General features: G+C 39.6%; 1 protein-coding gene across 2 annotated transcripts in view; it reads left to right on the forward strand.

The window, feature by feature from the left end:
• The window catches only part of LOC140070881 (transmembrane protein 272-like), a 49,586-nt gene extending 35,179 nt beyond the window's left edge, over positions 1-14,407 (forward strand). For both annotated transcript variants that reach the window (XM_072117908.1, XM_072117909.1), the window contains exons 4-7: positions 10,906-10,965; positions 11,355-11,531; positions 13,358-13,515; positions 14,057-14,407. In XM_072117908.1, the coding sequence (XP_071974009.1) occupies positions 10,906-10,965; positions 11,355-11,531; positions 13,358-13,515; positions 14,057-14,122 (461 nt within the window). In that variant the 3' untranslated portion in view covers positions 14,123-14,407. The remainder of the gene's footprint in view (positions 1-10,905; positions 10,966-11,354; positions 11,532-13,357; positions 13,516-14,056) is intronic.
• Positions 14,408-19,548: the final 5,141 nt, after the last annotated feature.

A 19,548-nucleotide genomic window follows, 5' to 3' on the forward strand; every position in this document is an offset into this window, starting at 1 on the left:
GCCGGACAGCTTGAATATGCTAATGACTCATTGCACATTTCACAGGTCATTTGCATACAGCTTTAGGACCTCATTGCTTAGGTTTACAGGCATGTAGAGGGACAATGAAGGGATAGAGGCAATGCTCTCTAATGGCAGTTTATGAAAATATATTTAGTTTAGGGGGTTATTTTGCCTGACGGGTTCTCTTTAAGTGCACTTTCTGACCTTTTGATTACTATTTATACACATTTTTATGAGTTGCTAAATGGCCAAAAAGTGTCGGATCACACATTACGGTGTTCACTGCCAGCAATAAATATTTTGATAGATTTTGAATTTTGGGACACGGGGATACCTAACATGTTTGTGAATTTCCTTTTTATATCAGTTCTAGGGAAAGGGGGGTAATTTGAATTTTTAGGCTTTTATTATTTTAAATTTTTTTTTATGTTTTCTATTTTTTAGTCCATAAGGGTACTTTAATCCTTGGTGTCTCGATCCTTATACCATTTACTGCAATACTGCAGTATATGACAGTTTTACTTGTGATTTCTAAGCATATTTATAAACTGGACCCTTGACTACCTGAGGAATAGGCCACAATTTGCCCATTGAGGCGCATTGAGACATTGTAATTTTTCACTGTTAACACTGCTGACTTCCGACTTCACACAGATCTCTGCCCCTTACAGTGACAGTCGTCAGATAATTTCTGTATTAGAGACGGCAGTAGTAAACACTAAAGGGAGGCCATAAATAACACTAATGCATTGGATTGAGAGCAACAATCATTAATAGTAATAAAACAAAGCAGATGGTTATAGACCTACGAAAGGAGGAAATTAAATAAGTGAGCACCTGCAAGTACCTGGACATAATCATAGCCAACAAACTAAAGTGGGAGGTGAACAACAACAAAGTATACAAAAATGCATGGTCATGTATGTATTTATTTCTCAGGAAACTTAAATCCTTCCACATCTGCAAAAATGTCCTGAGAATGTTCTACAAGTCCACAATAGCCGCCATCATTTTCTTTGCTGTTTTTGCTGAGCAGTAGCATAAAGGAAAGAGTCAAAAATAAACTGTTCAAAATCACCAAAAAGGCACATTGTACCATAGGTGAGCAGCAAATACTGTTCAACACGGTCTTTGAAGAAAAATGCCTTGAGGCGATCACATTGAATAAACATCATACCCATGCCCCAGCGTACTCCAGCAACATCGCCAGTTATGTTTATAAGCAGCCAGCAGTGTTTTAACCCAAAAAAAATTGAACTGTAAAACAAAACATTGGTCACTAGGACAAAAAGCATGGGTAGCCCCCCCAAACTAGACCCCCCCTATTCATATCTGTGTGTATTGTGTCTCTTGTCCACAATGCCTGCACAATCAATTTCCCCGCACCAGGGGAAGTTGTATCATATTGTATGGCCGCTTGGGAATCGGGCTGAAAGGCAGGCCTAGGTGCCTCGCATAGACTGCCAGCGGTCACCCAGTATGGAGAGGGCTTTGTCTGTGAACCCTCTACATACATCCGGCCCGACACTGCACATCAGGAAGGGATTAAGATATCATGCTATAGGGCAGGTAAAGAATTCTGAGTAACTTATTATGTATTCTTCATTCATATTTTTGCTCTCTCTGTATTTATAGTCATCCACAGGAAACTGTGGGCGTTCTATCTTATCAGTAAATCCAGCTACATCTAAGTAAACCTAGTTTCGCTTTCACTATCTATTGCAGCAGAAAAAAAAAATTCTTTATTTATGATTTTGAGCCAGTGAACTGGGTAGAGAAAGTTACAGGAAGGAAAAGGAGGGGAAGGAGGATGGGGAGCGGTACCCTTATAACAATAACATGTAAAGAAAAATGTAAGCTTTGCCAAGTTTCCCGAATCAGAAGTTAGACAAAACTACCCAAACTGAAAAGTATCACAATTACCTTCCTCATTTATAAGCCATTCTAACATGGCTTATCATGTTCTTTTTAGTGTTTGACTTGTCACCAGAATATTAGCCCTCACACCAGTAATACCTGCTGGTAAAGGGTTACAAGTCCTTCCCATACCATCTAAAATTATCTGCCACTGAGGCAATGAATCCTAATTACAGCCGTTTTTCTGAAATGCAAGTGAGTAGTGAAGGGTCAAACGGACAAGAGAAGAGTCACGCTTTCCCCAGGCTGCCAGTGAACCCTGCCTCCTTCTTTTGATTGACAGTTCTGTGTCTCTTCAAATCTCGGCCTGAGCATACAGGATGTCCTCTACCTGTCCACTTCCTGTCCTTACCAGAATGCTGTCCCTCTCCCTGCATGGTGAATTTAGCAGTGAGCCATGTGTGGGGAAACAGCAGATTTTGTCACCATTTCCTGCACGGTGGGCGTGGTGGTGGGATAGACCACAATAGAGGGTGGGGCCAAAATAGACAAAGGCGACATTTTACTGGTGGGAGAAGGCAGATTTAACCTGGGGCTCCTGCATTTCAGTTTTCATCAAAGGCACAGTGGGAGGTGAGTAGCATAGTACTTTATTGATCCCCTGGGGGAAATAGTTTTGTACATAGTGTTGCAGCAGTTGTTACACACAGAGACATGCTTAATGTTACAGGACAGTACAGGTTAACAAAACCACATTACATACGGTGAAGCAATTACAGTATGAAATACTCTAGAGACAATAATAGACTGTAGCTCCAATTTTGAAAAGTACCGGCACTTAAGCTGCTAGGTGCTGGCCACCACTGGAGCTGTGGTACCGTGTTCCTCTTGACTTGCGAGAAAGCACTGGTTGTGAGCATTTACATTTCAGGTGCTCCGATGACTGGGTGCTGAAAGGCGGGATGACAGGCTAAGTGCCAAGCTGGTCCTGCATGGCAGGAGGTGCGGTTGGGGGAGCTGGAGCAGCTACACAGGCAGCCACCTACAGCGGCGCCATTGACAGTACATTCTATTAAGTGCAACTGCAAGTCCACCAGATTTAGATTAGGTTGGTTGGAGGACAGAGTTAAATGGTGTGACTTAACTTTTTGCAAATGTGAGATGAGTGATAAAGTAATTTGAGTTTGACAAGTACTTACAGGAAAGAGTCCTATTGTTCACTTCTGGTTCAATTCTGGACCAATTGTTTGTGCACTTATAAATGGACTTAAAAGTATTCACTGTACTGTAGACCAAGGTCTGGGAGACATACAGGGACCAAAATTAAAGTAAACTCTTTTTAAAGGTGTACAGTGCATCCACAAAGATGTTAAAAACAAAAGAATGCAAAATAAAATGACACCGAATAGGGCAAATCAGTTTTGAAATAAAAAGGGAGAAAAATAACAAACGTACAAATTAGAGAAATTCCTGATTCCCTGGAGGTGGGAGAAATATGGAATACACCAGCTTGTCAAACAGCCCCCATAGAGTGAACCCTGTATATCTGCATCTCACATTGGGGCACATTTACTAAGGGTTTTTTCAGCACGTTTTTAGCGCTTTTTTCTGTTTTACACTGAATTGCCCCGGGTTTTTTGTGCACGTCATCGGATTGTGGCACATCGGCGCCGGCTTGCTTGCGATACAAATCGGGGGGCCTGGATGTTGGACAGCCCAATTGATTCGGACACACCGCGGAATTTAAAAAGCAAATTGTGTCGCAAGATCAGCAATTACATGCATCGGGAAGAAGAAGGTGAACTCCGGCGAACCTCAGCGGGGGAAGCATCACATGCAGGAAATTGGACGCACAATCTTAGTGAATCACGGCAGGGATCGCGACAGGTAAGTAAATGTGCCCCACTGTTTTATACATTTTCTATTTGTTTCAGGTTTCAGAACCTCCCATTGATTAATTAATCCACATTAAGGATTGGACAACGTGTTAATAAGGAGGAGAGTCCAGGAATATTTAAACAGTTCTTTGTTCATGTGCAGGGATGGGGGTAGGTGTAGAGAAGAGATGACCAAATGTCTTTTTAAGTCATCACAGATCGGTCCAGGTTAGAGCTTATCAAGCTGTAAAGATCTCCAGGATGTTATAAAAGCTGCTTGGACACTTCAAGAGCAACTAATTGTCATATATTCCACCAACTCTCCACATTGAATAAAAGTCCTTCTCTCTAGTTTTGTGTCGCCTAGCAAGACACTCCTGATATAATTAAAGGGGGGATTCTGCTGTTTTTCAGAAAATATAGGTGTGGGCACCTGAAGGCAGAATGGAAAGCTGCAGGAACTTGTGGTTTCCAGAAGTACATGCACACTCTGCTTCAGTAGTTGAACCAGGGGGGAGGGTGACATATTAACGATTTACATATTAACATATTTTGGTAAAGGTTTATTCTACTTTCAAATTGTCCAATTTTACTGCTTAAACAATATTAAAATTTTTAGCAATTTCTCAGGTAATTCTGTAAAGTAATGATACATGCTATTAATATAACTATCCTATCAAGTTAAAATCCCATTGAAATGAAAAAAATTCAAATAAGTTATACCAGCACAGATTGCTGGCATTAACGGTGTACAGAGGCTAGTTTTGTGCGCATATACATCATACATCTACCGTCAGTTTGCCCATCAGGGAGTGAGATTAGGCTTGTTAATAGCTCCCGTATATACTCTTGTATAAGCCAAGTTTTTTCAGCACAAAAAATGTGCTGAAAAACCCCTACTTGGCTTATACACAAGTCTATAAAAAAAAAACTTACATACTCACGCTCCTGATGCTTGGTGCGGCTCCCCGCTACTCCCGTCCCCGCGGCTCCTCTTCTTCCTTTTCTCTGTGTGTAACATCGGGCAGTCATCCATGCGTTCTGCCGGCCAGTGCACACTATGATACGGCGGTGTTGCCGCTGATGAAGTCATAGTGTGTGCTGGCAGGCAGAGTGCATGAATGTTGCTGTTACACACAGAGAAAAGGAAGAAGAGGACTTGCGGGGACGCGAGTATCAGGAAGCCGCACGGAGCATCGGGAGTGCTGGAAGGTGAGTATGTAAGTTTATTTTTTTATACACAGGGGGCATTTCAGAACTGCGGTGGCTGGCTGCATGGGGCATTTTACCATGGGGGCGGGGCTGGCTGCATAGGGGCATTTCGTAACTGGTGGGCTGACGGAATGGGCCATTTTATCAGTCGGGGTTGGCGGGCTGCATGGGACATTTCATAACTGGAAGGGAGGGCCTGGATGCATGGGGCATTTAATCATCATAGTATCCTAGTTTATACGGTTAAAAAAAGACACTTGTCCATCAAGTTCAACCAAGGAAGGGAAGGGATTGGAAGGGAATCATTAGGGGGGTGACTGGCTGTATGGGCCATTTCATAACTGGGAGGGGGGGCTGCATGGGGCGTTTCATCATTAGTGGGGCTGGCTGCATGGGACATTTGATCAGTAGGGGGGGCTGGCTGCACATGGCATTTCATAACTGGGAAGGGGGCTGACTGCATGGGGCATTTCATCTGTAGGGGGTAGTTGGCTGCATGGGGCATTTCATTACTGGAAGAGGCAGTGACCAATGCATTTCCCATCCAAGGCTTAAACTCGAGTCAATAAGTTTTCCCAATTATTTGTGGCAAAATAGGGGACCTCGGCTTGGACTCGGGTCGACTTGTATGAAGTAAATTCAATATTTGTTGATTAATATTGACATATGCAGAAGTAAATGGAGCCCTGGTTGCCATGTGAGACATTTTGAGATTATCACTTGTGTGTATTTTGTGAACAAGACTGGCTGGTTCCTATAAAACACAGAGGCTCTTATCATTATTTATACTACCCCTGTGAAAACTGCAATGCATTTGCCATGTGTGTTAGCAGGTTTGCCAGCTGTCCATAAATTCACTTGGTCAGTTTCTATAATAAGAAATAGATGTGTATGTGATCTTTTTAAAGGGAACCTGTCTGGATGATTTTAAAGATATCAGTTAAAAAATAAATAAATGATATACTCACCTCGTCCGGCAGAGTACACACTGGCTTCACAGTGCAAGCAGCGTTATGCTGGCTTCGATTGCCGCATCACTAGTGGATGCGCTGGCACGGGATCTTCCAATGCAAGTACGTAAGTATAAAAGTTTTTTTTTTTCATTGTTTACCTTTTCCAATCACATCAATTTGGAACCGAAACCACAGATCCATGATGACCTGTAATTGGTTTAGGGTCCCAAATAACACATGACAGGTCCTCTTTGAAGTTGGGGGACTGTGTGCAGTTTATTTTGATTATTATCAGAGACTTACAGTAAATATGTATAATGTGTATCTTTTTATATTACTTTTTAGTCATATTACTGCTTACCTGTCTGAGTGTTTGTCAGCAAAAAAGAGCTTTCCTAACTGCCTACACGGCTTTATTTGACATTCATTATTTGGAATCCACTAAATAACATCTTTTGTTGTACAGATGTATGTTTTGTTTTGATGCTTTGCCATGAATCCTTATTGTATATGAATATGTGCTCTTCTTTGTATGCACTTTTGTGTAATTTTTATGTCAGAGTAAGCTATATTGACTTTGGAAGCCTAATGCTGGCCAATAGGTGTGTCTGGCAAACTTTTGTTTTGCTGATACTTTTCTCACGTTATTTTCCATAAAAACACCCACTTGTACTGTATTATATGACTTTGCTTTTTCCTTTTATTACTGATTGCGATATGGCTGGCCATTAGAACATAAGCTGTTCTGGTTATAAATAAACTAGAAAACTAGTAAGTTGTGATTTTAATGGCACTTACCTTGACTGGTATTGCTGGTATAATTGGTCCCCTGTCACTGAAAGCCGCTGATTATATTGAATGCTGTCGTCTTAATCTGGACGTGCTCCATAGCATTGCGTGGAATGGCACCCCAAGATCCAACTCTTCCCATGTCGAGGAATCTAGTCGATTCTCTCCATCTCTTAACTGTTTAGTGTATAAATTCCCCCAATAAAACCCCTTTAAGGCTGGTTGCCCATGTCTGGTCAGTCCAATGATTAGAAGTTTGGCCATAGAAATTGTGCATGGAGCATTTTTCTCACCAAACTTGCTTGTGGGTGGCCGGCCTTAGAGAAATAATAGCTAGCTGTATATTTAACTGTAGAGAGAACATGCTATATAATAATATAGCCTAGCAGACTTGTAGCATTAGTGTCTGTAGAAATATGTGGGGATATTAATCAAAAGTGTCACAAAGGAACAGTGTAGATGTAAAATAGAAAGTCTTATGATGTGCCATATACTGGGGGGTAGGGGATTGAAGACTCTATACCAGGGGGGCTGGCTGGCTGTATACTGGGGGGGGAGCAGAGGCTGGCAGGCTATATACTTGGGGGCAGAGGCTGGCAGGCTATATACTTGGGGGCAGAGGCTGGCAGGCTATATACTTGGGGGCAGAGGCTGGCAGGCTATATACTGGGGGGCAGAGGCTGGCAGGCTATATACTCGGGGGCATGGGCTGCTTGCTATATACTTGAGGGGGGGGGAGCAGAGGCTGGCAGGCTATATACTTGGGGGGCAGAAGCTGGCAGGCTATATACTGGGGTGGGCAGGGGCTGGCAGGCTATATACTGGAGGCATGGGCTGCTGGCTATATACTGGGGGGAGCAGAGGCTGGCAGGCTATATACTTGGGGAGCAGAGGCTGGCAGGCGATATACTTGGGGGGCAGAGGCTGGCAGGCTATATACTGGGGGGGGGCAGCGGCTGGCAGGCTATATACTGGGGGGCAGAGGCTGCCAAGATATATACTAGGGGGGCATGGGCTGCTGGCTATATACTGGGGGATATGTGCCAGCTGTATACTGGGTGGAGGCTGTGACCAATGCATTTCCCACCTTAGGCTTATATTTGAGTCAATAGGTTTTCCCAGTTTTTTTGTGCTAAAATTAGGTACCTTGGCTTATAGTCGGGTCGGCTTATACTCAAGTATACACAGTACTTTTTCCCCTGATGCCACATCCCCTTTTAAAAGTCTTACCCGCTTTGTTGTACTATTGGGAAAAGTATCTAAAAATTGTTTTAGAAACCTTAATAAATGTGGCCAAAGTATTTCGGACAGTTTTTGTGGCGCAAGTCTCAACAAAATTCTCATGTAGACAGTTTGGTAAATTCCCCCATTTTTTTTTTAAATGAAACGGGTTACTGTTTTTGTATTGCATAAATGCATTCCATGTACATTTATTTAAACAGAATAGCCTTTAACCTCCTGAGTTGAACATTGTAAAATGTGGTTGAAATATAATTTCTAATATAAATATAACATTTCTAATGGGTATATCTTTTGAACTCTGCTATAAAAACACAGTTCTAGCATTAACATTATAGAAGAACCACAGATGCTTGTAACAGGAGTTTTTATCCCTCAAAAGAAGCTCATGCACATTTCCCTGTATTTGTTGAACAAAGATCCTACGGCTCTCCATACAGGCAGTGAGTCCGCCTATGAATCTGCATGAGCTAACAGTTGTAATACCCTGCAGTACTTCAGTATTGAAGAGTATTATAATGAACAAGCAGTCAAATGATTGCTTGTTCATGTCCCATAGTGGGACAAGTAAAAAAAAAGTTAAAAGATTTTTTTTTAAAAAAATAAAAGTAAACAAATAAATGAAAAAGTCCCAAACCCTGTTACATATAAAATTTACATATAAAATAAAAAAGGGAAAATCACCATACAAATCCCATCCCAAATTTCCATGTCAATTTGATAAAACTCCCTTTTGGCTATTATTGGATTTTGGCTATTATGAATGCTATATTCTTATTTGACACTAGATGTCAGTACAACAGAAACTAAACTTGATCAGGGAAGCCTATGCTTTGTGAAGCATCCTTTTTTTAGCTAGTTAGTACAGTTAAAAAAGACCTGTATGTCCATGAAGTTGAACCAAGGAAGATTAGAGACGGGATGGAATGGGGAAGGGGTGTAAGTGAATGCAATTCCATATAGTGATATAACCATCAATGTTATTTTGATGTATCAGACACAGAGCTGATGCCGGCCCAACTGGAGATCTGAGCCGGGCCGGCATCAGGATACACTGGATGTCAGCTGCAGCCAGTAGTTGACATACCAGTGTAACACCCGCAGTTGGAGTGGCTCAGATCATGGGTGTTTAACCCTTTAAATGCCGCAATCAGCGTGGCATTTAAACTGCCTTTGGAGGATCTTTCCCCCACGATCACCCCCCCCCCCTCCCGCTCCATCTTTGAGGGTGTTGATCGCTACTATGGCAGCCCCGAGTTCCGATCAGGACCCGAGGGCTGCCTGCAGGCAGTACCATTAAGATGGCGTCTAATATGCTAATATCCTGCAATAGATAATATTGCAGAGTATTATCATGAACAAGCAATCAGATGATCGCTTGTTCATGTCCCATGGTGGAAATAGTTAAAAAGTTAAGTAATAAATCAATAAAATGCCCTTAAGCCCCATAAAATATAAAGAGAAATATAATCCACAAAAAAGTCAAAATCATAACACAAACCTCACATATATAGTATCACCACGTCTGTAACAACCCGTAGAATAAAAGTAAATAATTATTGAACCCGCACGATGAACGCCGTTAAAAAAAACTGTCAGAGAAAGGGAGAGGGAGCAGCATAGTCATACTCTGCTGCTGCAAGCTCCAACTTTCCAGCAGAAACTCATAGATGTATAGAAAGAAGCACACAGTACATAAGATTACAGCAGGACTGGTTAATCAGTAATTTATGTTGCAACCTAACAACATACTTGATTGCATAGTGATCAATGGACATATATTTTGAACATTACAACTGAGTTGATCACTTAGTCGTACATTAGGTAGATCTTTAATCACGTGATGAACATTCAGGAATTATCTACTAGGCAATAAAAGCACATGGGACTGGCCAACCCTTTAATATTGGTAATATTGCCAATATTCTGTCCAAATCACACCACTGCCGTATGCAAACAGAGGCGGGCAGTGATTGGAAGGGCCATGCTACACCACAGTGTTGGAGAAAGGTGAGTGTAGATAGTTTGTTGGCTTTGTACCACTGGGAGCTTACGTATATTGGAAAAAAATAATCCTAGACATCCCCTTTAAAAGACTGTGCTGGCAGACGGAACACTGTTCCAAGCATATGGAGTTGGTTAGGGTTGGCTGCTGTCTCCCCTGGGATCCAGATCATCAGTTAGATTGGCATTCTTTTTAGGAGACTTGTGACTTTGAAATATATTTTACAGACCTTAAAGTGAATGTATTGCCAGAAATACATAGTTTAAATGAATTTTTTTTTGATTTAAATAAAAAAATTTTTTTGAAAAGATATTTTTGAAAAACTTTAGCACTGTTTTTTTAAGTAATTTTCCTTCTATCTACACAAAAGCCTACAGTTGTAATGGCGCATTCAGATGGCCGTGATCTGGTCACATTACTTGCGACCAGATCATGGCCGGCTTAGACTTCTATGGCTCCTGGTGACAGTGCGGTGATTACACAGTGTGCTGCTCTTTGCTTATGGAGCAAGGGGGGGGAAAGAGCGCTCTCCCCTTCCACCTCCTCCTCCCGGCCCTGTGTTCTCCCAGGATTTGGTGTGGGTGAGCACACAGCCATCCAAATTAACCCTTAGACTGACCACTGAACTTATGGTAATAATAGGATGACACTTCCTGATCTGTAGAGATCCCGTATAAATCATTACTGTATTATTATTATTACATTTCTATGAAGCCTCCACCATGTCTAAACCACTGCTAGCAGAGCTGGTAAAATGACTGATCCCAAAATTGTGTTCATAAAGTAGAATTAAAAAAATTGCTGTCAGAAAATGTCAGAAAAAAAAACATTTCCAAAAGCTATACTGGAGCCTGTAGTTTCTCTAGCATATTTAAGAAATAATTTACTAAATGTCTGTTATTTTCCTTGTAGAAAAAATATTAACCATCTGAAATATTTTGTCACATCTATGTTTTGTGTTTTATTTCAGTCTCACAGCTATTCACTTTGTTGCTCTGGACTGTTCTCAGCACTGCCATGGTTATTGTAGGTAAGATGAATGAGACAGTTATGTATACACATATACCAGTTTTGATTACAGGCAATCCCTGGGTTACGTTTGTCGAAACTGTATATTTTATCATTGTAACCCCAGCCCAAACTTTTTTGGTCTCTGTGACAATTGAATTTTAAAACTTTTGGGTTGTCACAAGAACCAGCATTAATAATAAATCTTAATTGCAGACACCTGTGATAACTCTTACAACTGATCATTGTAGCCTAGGGCTAAAGTACAGTAAATTACCAATATCCTAAGGTCCATTTGTAACGGGTCTGTATGTTTGGTGTTCTTATGTCGGGGATTACCTGTGCTTGGTTTTGAGTACGAAAATTAGTAATTGAAATTTATATGTTTTATTTATTTCCTTTTGTCTACAGGATCCATTCATATTGACAATTGTCCAATAGAGCCTAAAATCCCAATCTACCTCATAGTGGCTGGGGTAATTCACCTACTGGCTTTTGCTCTTATCCCACTGAAGAAGTGTGCTGAAAAGCCGGCGTATTTCATAGAGAGCGTCCTGGGCCTTTTCTCCTTTTGCTGGTTTATTGCAGGTATATGTTCAAGTCATATGGTGCATGTTCAAGTCTTAACAGTTTAGGTTAAAAAAGATCAGTGAGGTCACAATAGTGTAGTGGTGGCGAACCTATAGCACGGGTGCCAGAGGTGGCACTCAGAGCCCATTCAGTGGGCACCTCGCCGGACAGGGATCCTCCTGCAGTCTTGGGACTTGGCATGCTTTGCATTATTTTAATGTTGTGCATCCAGGTATATCTGAGACAGCAGGAAGATAGAGGTGGTGTGGACATGGACAGATTGTCATTTGAGCTCCTTCTGTGCAACCACTGAATCTTCCTGTTTAGGGTGCTGTCAAGGGAAGCTCCAGTGACAACCCAAATTTACTCTTCTTCTGACAAAGATATTGGTGCCCTCAGGCCCATTGAAAGCTGTGGTACAGCACAGAGCAAGAAAATTACAACAAGTTACTGCTTGAATTGCTGTTTTGGCACTTTGCAAAAAATATGCAGGTTTTGGGTTTTTGGGGCACTCTAACTCCGAAAGGTTCACCATCACTACAATGGAACATAAAACAGCCACTTGTTGCCAGGTGTGTGAAGTCGGAGTTGTGATGAAATGGACCAACTCAGACTCCACAAATATATAATAAGTTATAAAAATGATGCAATTTCCTTTAAAAGGCAATTCTATTTCTTTTAAGGATTCAGGGGAGATCAACATTTAATGGCCCAAAGGCCTTAGTGTCATACAGCTGAACTTTTAATGGGCTGCATCAATAACCAAGGAGTGTATAGTTCTGAGTGTTTTCACGTTACACACATTCCACGGATGTAATCAGTTCCAGGCAGAACCCGACACCCAGTTTTCAGATATAAATTAACACCAAACACTTAGCTGGTGACTGCTGCTCTTCACCTGTTGCTTGAAATATCTTTCTTATGAAAGACCATGAACTTCAAACAAAAATGATTGCGACAAAGTCACCATCCAGACCATCGCTATGCATTTCTTTACTTTTCACCTTATTCAACCTAAATCACAGTTCCTTGCCATCCTTTCTACAGAAAAGAATAAATGCACATATAGTTGCCAATTTGTGAACCAAGTAACATTCTTTATATTGTTGTACTCACATCATCTGTTCCGTATGAAATATGTGGGGTTGGCAAATCATCTCTCTAGCTTGTTCAACCCCAAAATCCCTGGATACTACACATATATACGGCAGCATATAGCGCACAATAGTATGCACCATGTATTTTTAACATTCCCATATGCATCATTGAAGTGTACGGAAATATGGGCGAAAAATAGGAAATGCTCTGGTTTTTTACATTTGGCTTACAGTATGGTGGGCAATATGGGCATTTAAATGGATGACCGCATTGCCCAATGTAGTGAATGTGTCTGTGTGCTACCCTATGAAAATGGTATGGTGTGGCTTGCACATGGTCATATTAGGAAAATTGAGGAGTCAAAGATATGGCGTACTCACTTCACAGCCACTGTAACATAAAAAATAACAGTCCGTTAAAACATTACCATAAAATAGATATGTTTCATACAGTCAAAATATTTCTTCCTTACCACATTACCCATTAGAAGAACTCCTGGATACAAGGTAGTGGTCAATAATCCCCAACACGCATTTTGCATTACCTCTGCTTCTGCTCCTACTTAAGAAGCCCATAATATTTTATGAATCATAAAAGCAAACTATTTAAGCTCTATGTTGTGATTTATGACGCTTAGTTTTATTGCATCCATTTATTTATTGCATTATCGTTTTTCATATTCATGGAATACTCCTTTAAACATATCATTTCTACCTCTCATGAGCTCTTCCTTTTTTTTCTCCTAGGTAGTGTCTGGGTTTTTAGAATCTACCAGGAAAACCCAAGACGATGTAATGATCTTGTTTACAAAGTTGCCTTTGGAATCCTTATTTTCGAGTATATCTTTATAGCTTTCATAGCTGCTGCTGTTTGCTTATGTATATGCTGTGCTGGTACCCTGATGGTAAGTAGTACAATTGTGTTTTTAATGTGTGCTAAATCATTGTATAGTTCAGGAAAATACAGGCAGTCCCCGGGTTACGTACAAGATAGGGTCCGGAGGTTTGTTCTTAAGTTGAATTTGTATGTAAGTCAAAACTGTATATTTTATAATTGTAGATCCAGACAAAAAAAATTTTGGCCCCAGTGACAATTGTAGTTTAAACATTTTTTTCTGTAATGGGACCAAGGATTATCAATAAAGCTTCATTACAGACACCTTACAGCTGATCATTACAGTCTGGGACTATAGTAAAGCATTCAGAGAGGTCACCAGAGGTCAGAGGGGTCTGTCTGTAACTATGGGTTGTCTGTAAGTCGGGTGTCCTTAAGTAGGGGACCGCCTGTACATTTTTTTAACTGACTTCTAAGCTTCAAGGAACCTCACTTATAAGCAGAACTCTGGATTGTTGCAGCGCTTCTTCCATTTGGATGGGTGAATGGATGGATAGAATGGATAGACAATCGAGACTAAATATGACTTTTTTTTAAATTTTGTCTTTTAGGTTGCAGCAGATAGGGACACCCCTGATAGAGACCGTTCCCCAGAAGACGAAGAAGCATTGAAATAAATGATTTCCTGATGCCTTGATCAGTATATGATGGATAAAGAGGTGCTGATGGACATTAGGATTCCATTTAGGATCTTATATGATCCTAATATACTCAATATATTCTTATAAGATGGTCTCTTGATATGGAAGAAAACATCTATTAAATTTAACAAAGTTTAATTTTATCCCTTTAACTGAAAACCATATGAATATGGGGAAAACGTGAGATTATAAAGAATATTGTACAGACGTGCAATTCAAACTGAAGCAACATATTGCAAATGAAGAATATGACTAAGTTTAGATCTTTTTTCCATTGTCAATAGGTTGTTACACTTTTAGTTATTGCACATGACTCCCGTTATTAACTATAAAGCTTTTGTTCGTACATACTTAAAAGTGAACAGGTATTCAGAAAGATCTATTTGTATCTTATACATAACAATTGTGGTTTGTATGGTATAAAACTGCATTGTAAGTAATAGAAAAATAAGAGTCTCCAGTACTCTTTAAGTAGGCTCTTCAGTTGTCCACTTCATTGGGAATCCTTCCAGACAACTACCATTAAAATCCATCATTATAAACCAAGGAAACTTACTAAAAGAACAATGTGACTGTGGTAATATTTTTACATTTGTTATCCAAGGCCTTCTTCCTTGTAAAATCAACTTTTGTAACTTTTTCACATTATGCTAATGAGCCTGAGGTGCTACCCTAGACTCTCTGTGATCTGGCGTTACAGACTCGCCCTCCTTCTGCTCCCTCAGCATTGAGAATACAGCGGGCGGTGCTTACTGCACAAGTCCTGAGGGGGCAGGGGGGTTGAGACAGTGTAACAGCCTGTAAATCCAGATCACACGCATAATTTGAGTTTATTCTAGAAGGAAGGAGGCCATTGATAACAAATATAAGATTACCACAGTCCCTGTGCCTGGATCTATGAGTGCCCCTAGTTTATTGTGTTGGATTTTGACGGTAGATTTCATTTACAAATTCTCTGTGACTCTCTATTTATGTCTCTTTATTTTGACATCATTCCTTTCCAAAGCAAATCTAAAAGATTTTAAGAACATGTGTAGAATGGCTTAAATTAACTCCTTAGTGACCTATTGATTTATCATCTACCCTGCTTGTGAGCAACTGATTGTGTTTGGATGCCATTTCTTATGTGAATGGTTGTGTTAGTGTGGATCATTGTCAGATTACTTTTATGTATGCCTATCATATGTATTGGCACTGACCACTTCTAAGCTTGTCTTTATTCAAGTTTTTTTTTTCTGGTGCATTGTAGAAGTACCAGTTTTGTCCTGTCCTGTTGGCTGTGAAGACAGTGCCACTACACAATGAGCTGAATTATGTTAATTAATTGATTCTTCACAACGTGGATGCTATCATATAGCTGTGAATGATGCGGTACTGCTTAAAATAAAGCAATATGTTTCAAGGAAAATCTACTATCAAAATCAAGCATGATAAACCAGGAACACTTGCTCGTAGATCTATGCACCGTCACCATGGTAATCTTCTTATATTTGTTATCCATGCCGCCTTTCCTTCTAAAATAAACGTGTAAAATTATGCTAATGATCCTGAAGGGCTGCCTAACCTCTCTGTGATCTGACTTTACAGGTTGATACACCCTCATCCCTGCTTCCTCAGCACCTGTGACGTGAGAACTTCAGGGAGGAGGATGAAACAACTGTATCAATATGTAAAGTTAGATCACATTAGGAGCTAGGCTCATATGCATCATTTTAAAGGTTTATTTTAGAAGGAAGGAGCCCATGGATAACAAATATAAGAAGATTACCACAGTCACAGTGCTAGGATCTAGGAGTAAGTGTCCCTGGTTTATCATTTGATTTTGATGGTAGATTTCCTTTAAATAAAGTCTTCTCTGATGTATTTCTGTTAAGATAGAATTGTCCTATTCATTTAGGAACAGCCAGCCTAGCCACCATTTCGCCTATGTTTACATGATTAACCACTTGTGGAGCACAATGTCAGGGCAACTGAGTTAAGTTTTGCCATTTTGATCATTCAAATGGATAGAGCCGACATATTGTAAGGTCACATGCTGTAGAAACCCACACAGATTTGACACAGGGCCCACCAACGGTGAGAAATAGGTGCATAATGACTGAAAATGATATGACCATTGGAAACTGTGGAGAAGGGGGGGGGGTCCATCTCTTTTTTTCCCATTATATATTACAGTTTGCTTGCAGCTAAGTTATCTCCAGCTTTGTCATAGTGTGATGTAGTTGGAACTCTCAGCTAATGCTTAACTCTTTTAACACCTAACACCATCTTCAATAATTATCTTTGTCCCCAAGTATAACTTACCGTATTCCTATTAATAAAGAGCTAACAGGTGTAGAAGATCTTGTTGTACACTTACACTTAATCTATTATGCTTTTATTTTAACTACTAATACATTAATACTGTATAATTCTTATATATTGTTACATTTTCATTAACATTCAAGTATGTTATGCGGAACAAATGTTTTACTAGCTACTCACACGATTTTATAAAGGGTAAGTATTTGTGGCTTTGTAGTGAATTGCAGTCCCAGTAACTACATTTTATCAGCAGATACATTTCCACTTCTGTTGATCACACAGACAATGGGGACATTTACTATGGTGTTATTTGTGGTGCTCTCACGGCCTGTTTTCATTTTCAACCTATTTTCAGGCCACTGCAGAAAAATTTTTAATTTCCACCACCACTGATTTTTATTCTGAAAATGGGCTTGGTTTAGGTGGTGTGGAAACTCGGACACAATTAATTAGTGCACATTTTTCCACTGACTAATCCAATCAGCCACTTGCACAAAATGCAAAATCGTCATAGTGAAATGTGTGGTACTACTGACGTGAAGTGGGGTTGGGCAAGTTAATATTATTTGGAGTCAGCTGCTTAATGAAACCCACCCGGGCAGCCTGCTTAGCTCATTCTCCGACCAGGGCACACTTTTTTGGGGGCTCTGGAAAGAAATTAGTGACAAAAGTTAGGGACAAAAAAACTGTCTCGGTGCCAGAAATGCGTCTGCTGAGAAACTGAAAAATAAATAAATCTTTACCAACAGATGGTCGGAAAGCAAGCCAGTTGAGATTACAACACTTTAGATAAATCTCCCCCAATCGGAATTTATCTGTGCATTGGACAGTTTCCCATACCCTGCCTGGTGTAGATTTACACAAAAACCTGCAAATGTTCAACAGTGAATATTCACAGGCTGTAGCAAGTTCTCATGTCCACTTGGCATGGAGGTGGCATGAAGGAGAAAAAAAATCTTAATTACTGGCGTTTTGTACACCTGAAAATGTACAAGCCCTGATAAATGCCCTTCTATATGCCTTAGTGTCCCCATTTTTATTGAAACCAGATCATGTGTGGTGAAAACCTGTAACTTTGTAACAGAATTAAATAATTATTTTTCAAAAAAAGATTAGACAATAGTCTTTGAAATTATAGAATGAGTTGTCCATTTTATCTTCCTAAGGTCCAGGAAGTGCTGAGATCCTGTGACTGCTACAGACAATCAGTGGTCAAAGGAGCAAGTACAGGGATGTTACTGATTCTGCTTCTGTGACTTCTGAGGCTAGTGAATAGCTGCTGTAGGCTTGTGGCCCTTTGGATCTTGTATACAGAAACAATATAGGCTACTCGGCCACACTGGCGTTTTCTGGTGAGAACACGCAAAAATCTTAGTATGTGCAGGTTCAGGAAGCTGTCCATTTTTTTCAAGAAGGTGCTTATTTTATTTTTTTATATTTGTTGTTTTTCTGTTCAATAAAATCACTTTATTTTGTAATTTTTAAATCATTTCAATCATCAATTTTTAATTCCTTTTTATTACAATGTGGGTATATTTTATTACATTTCAAAAAATGAACATGGTTTTCTAAAATATTTTATCATTTTAACTTTAGTGGAATTAACAACCCGAGCAAAAAAATTATATTTACAAAAAAAAATGGCACACTAAAATATGTAATTCCCATCCATACTCATGAGGGGGCCTTTATACAAGTATTTCAGCATATTTCAGAAATTAGTTTGTAAAAGATTAGACCTGTACAGGACACTTATACAGTGACTAAGCAAAATATACTTTAGCATTTTCTCGAATTTAAAGGAAAGTAAGAGAATATCAAGGACATTTTTTTGTTTTTATCTGAAACATACATTTTTCTACACAAAGTTGGTGAATAATGACATTTCTAGTTTAAGTGTTTTATTTGATGTTGAGCAAAAAGAGGGGTCAAATATCAACAGACCTATGGATTATTCTTTAATTCTATTTGTTATGGCTGAACTGCAGACTACTTACATAGTCATTGATGATTTATTAAGCATTTATACCAAGTACATTACATTATAGCTTAGTTTAGCACACTGGATTATGTGCATGATATAGATTTTGATATTTTTATTCTGAGTCTTAGTATTGTGGATAAAGAAATACATCCTATTTAGATATGGGCAACCAATGCTAAAGATTGCAGAATCTGTTACCTAAATGGTCTTTTGACAACATACCCCTTAGTGAATATTGCTCGATAATAGGAAGCTATTTAGCTATGCAAGTCATCTCTTTTCTTTCATACAACAGCCCAGATATAAGCATGAACTACTGTAAATAATTTATATTATTATTATTACACATATTTTATTCATGTATGCTCTCTTCTCGTGTTGGGAAAATGCTTTCGGCAAGTAGTTGGTCCATTTCTTATTGTTTTAATGATCACAGATTAAGTTCTGCTACATATTCAGGAAGCAGGAACTCATATATTTATATGATGTGTAGGAATTCTGTCCCCGGCGGTATGGCCAGCCTTTTCCTGTCTTCACGGCTGATAATAGTCAGTGTGAAACTGTTAACACTAAGTCTTGAGAATATTGGAAAACAGGCAGTGTTAGAATTGTGTCTTACTTTGTCAAACATAAATCTGGAAATGAGGCACATGCTTGAAGGACCATCCTTGGTCATTCTGATTCTTCGCCCAAGGACTTGGCCAGAGGCCACATGATCATACGTGTATGTTTGTAACTATGCAGCTGGATAGGAGGACCTACTGAAGCTCTAATGAATTTGTCTTTGGTCTCCAGCAAGGAGCATATTGTGAAGGATTATGAGCTCTTCACTTGTAACCACTACAATGGGGTATGGACTTTTTACGGCATTGGAGAGTAAGACATTGCATGTATCACATTAGGCCTTATACAGTAAAAAGGCAGAGCTCAGGACAGGCAGCAGGCAAAAAAAATGTATACATAAAATATATAGAATAAACAGAACAAGAGCAAACACAATCAAAACTAGTGCAGTCTGTACTATGTGCAGTTTGCCTGTGGAGTGTACAGAGTTTTCCAGATTTATCAAAACTGGTGCAATGTCTTTATTAATCTGCTCTGCCAGTGTGCATTA

This window comes from Engystomops pustulosus, chromosome 7, assembly GCF_040894005.1.
Source record: "Engystomops pustulosus chromosome 7, aEngPut4.maternal, whole genome shotgun sequence".
NCBI classification, from domain to species: Eukaryota; Metazoa; Chordata; class Amphibia; order Anura; family Leptodactylidae; genus Engystomops; species Engystomops pustulosus.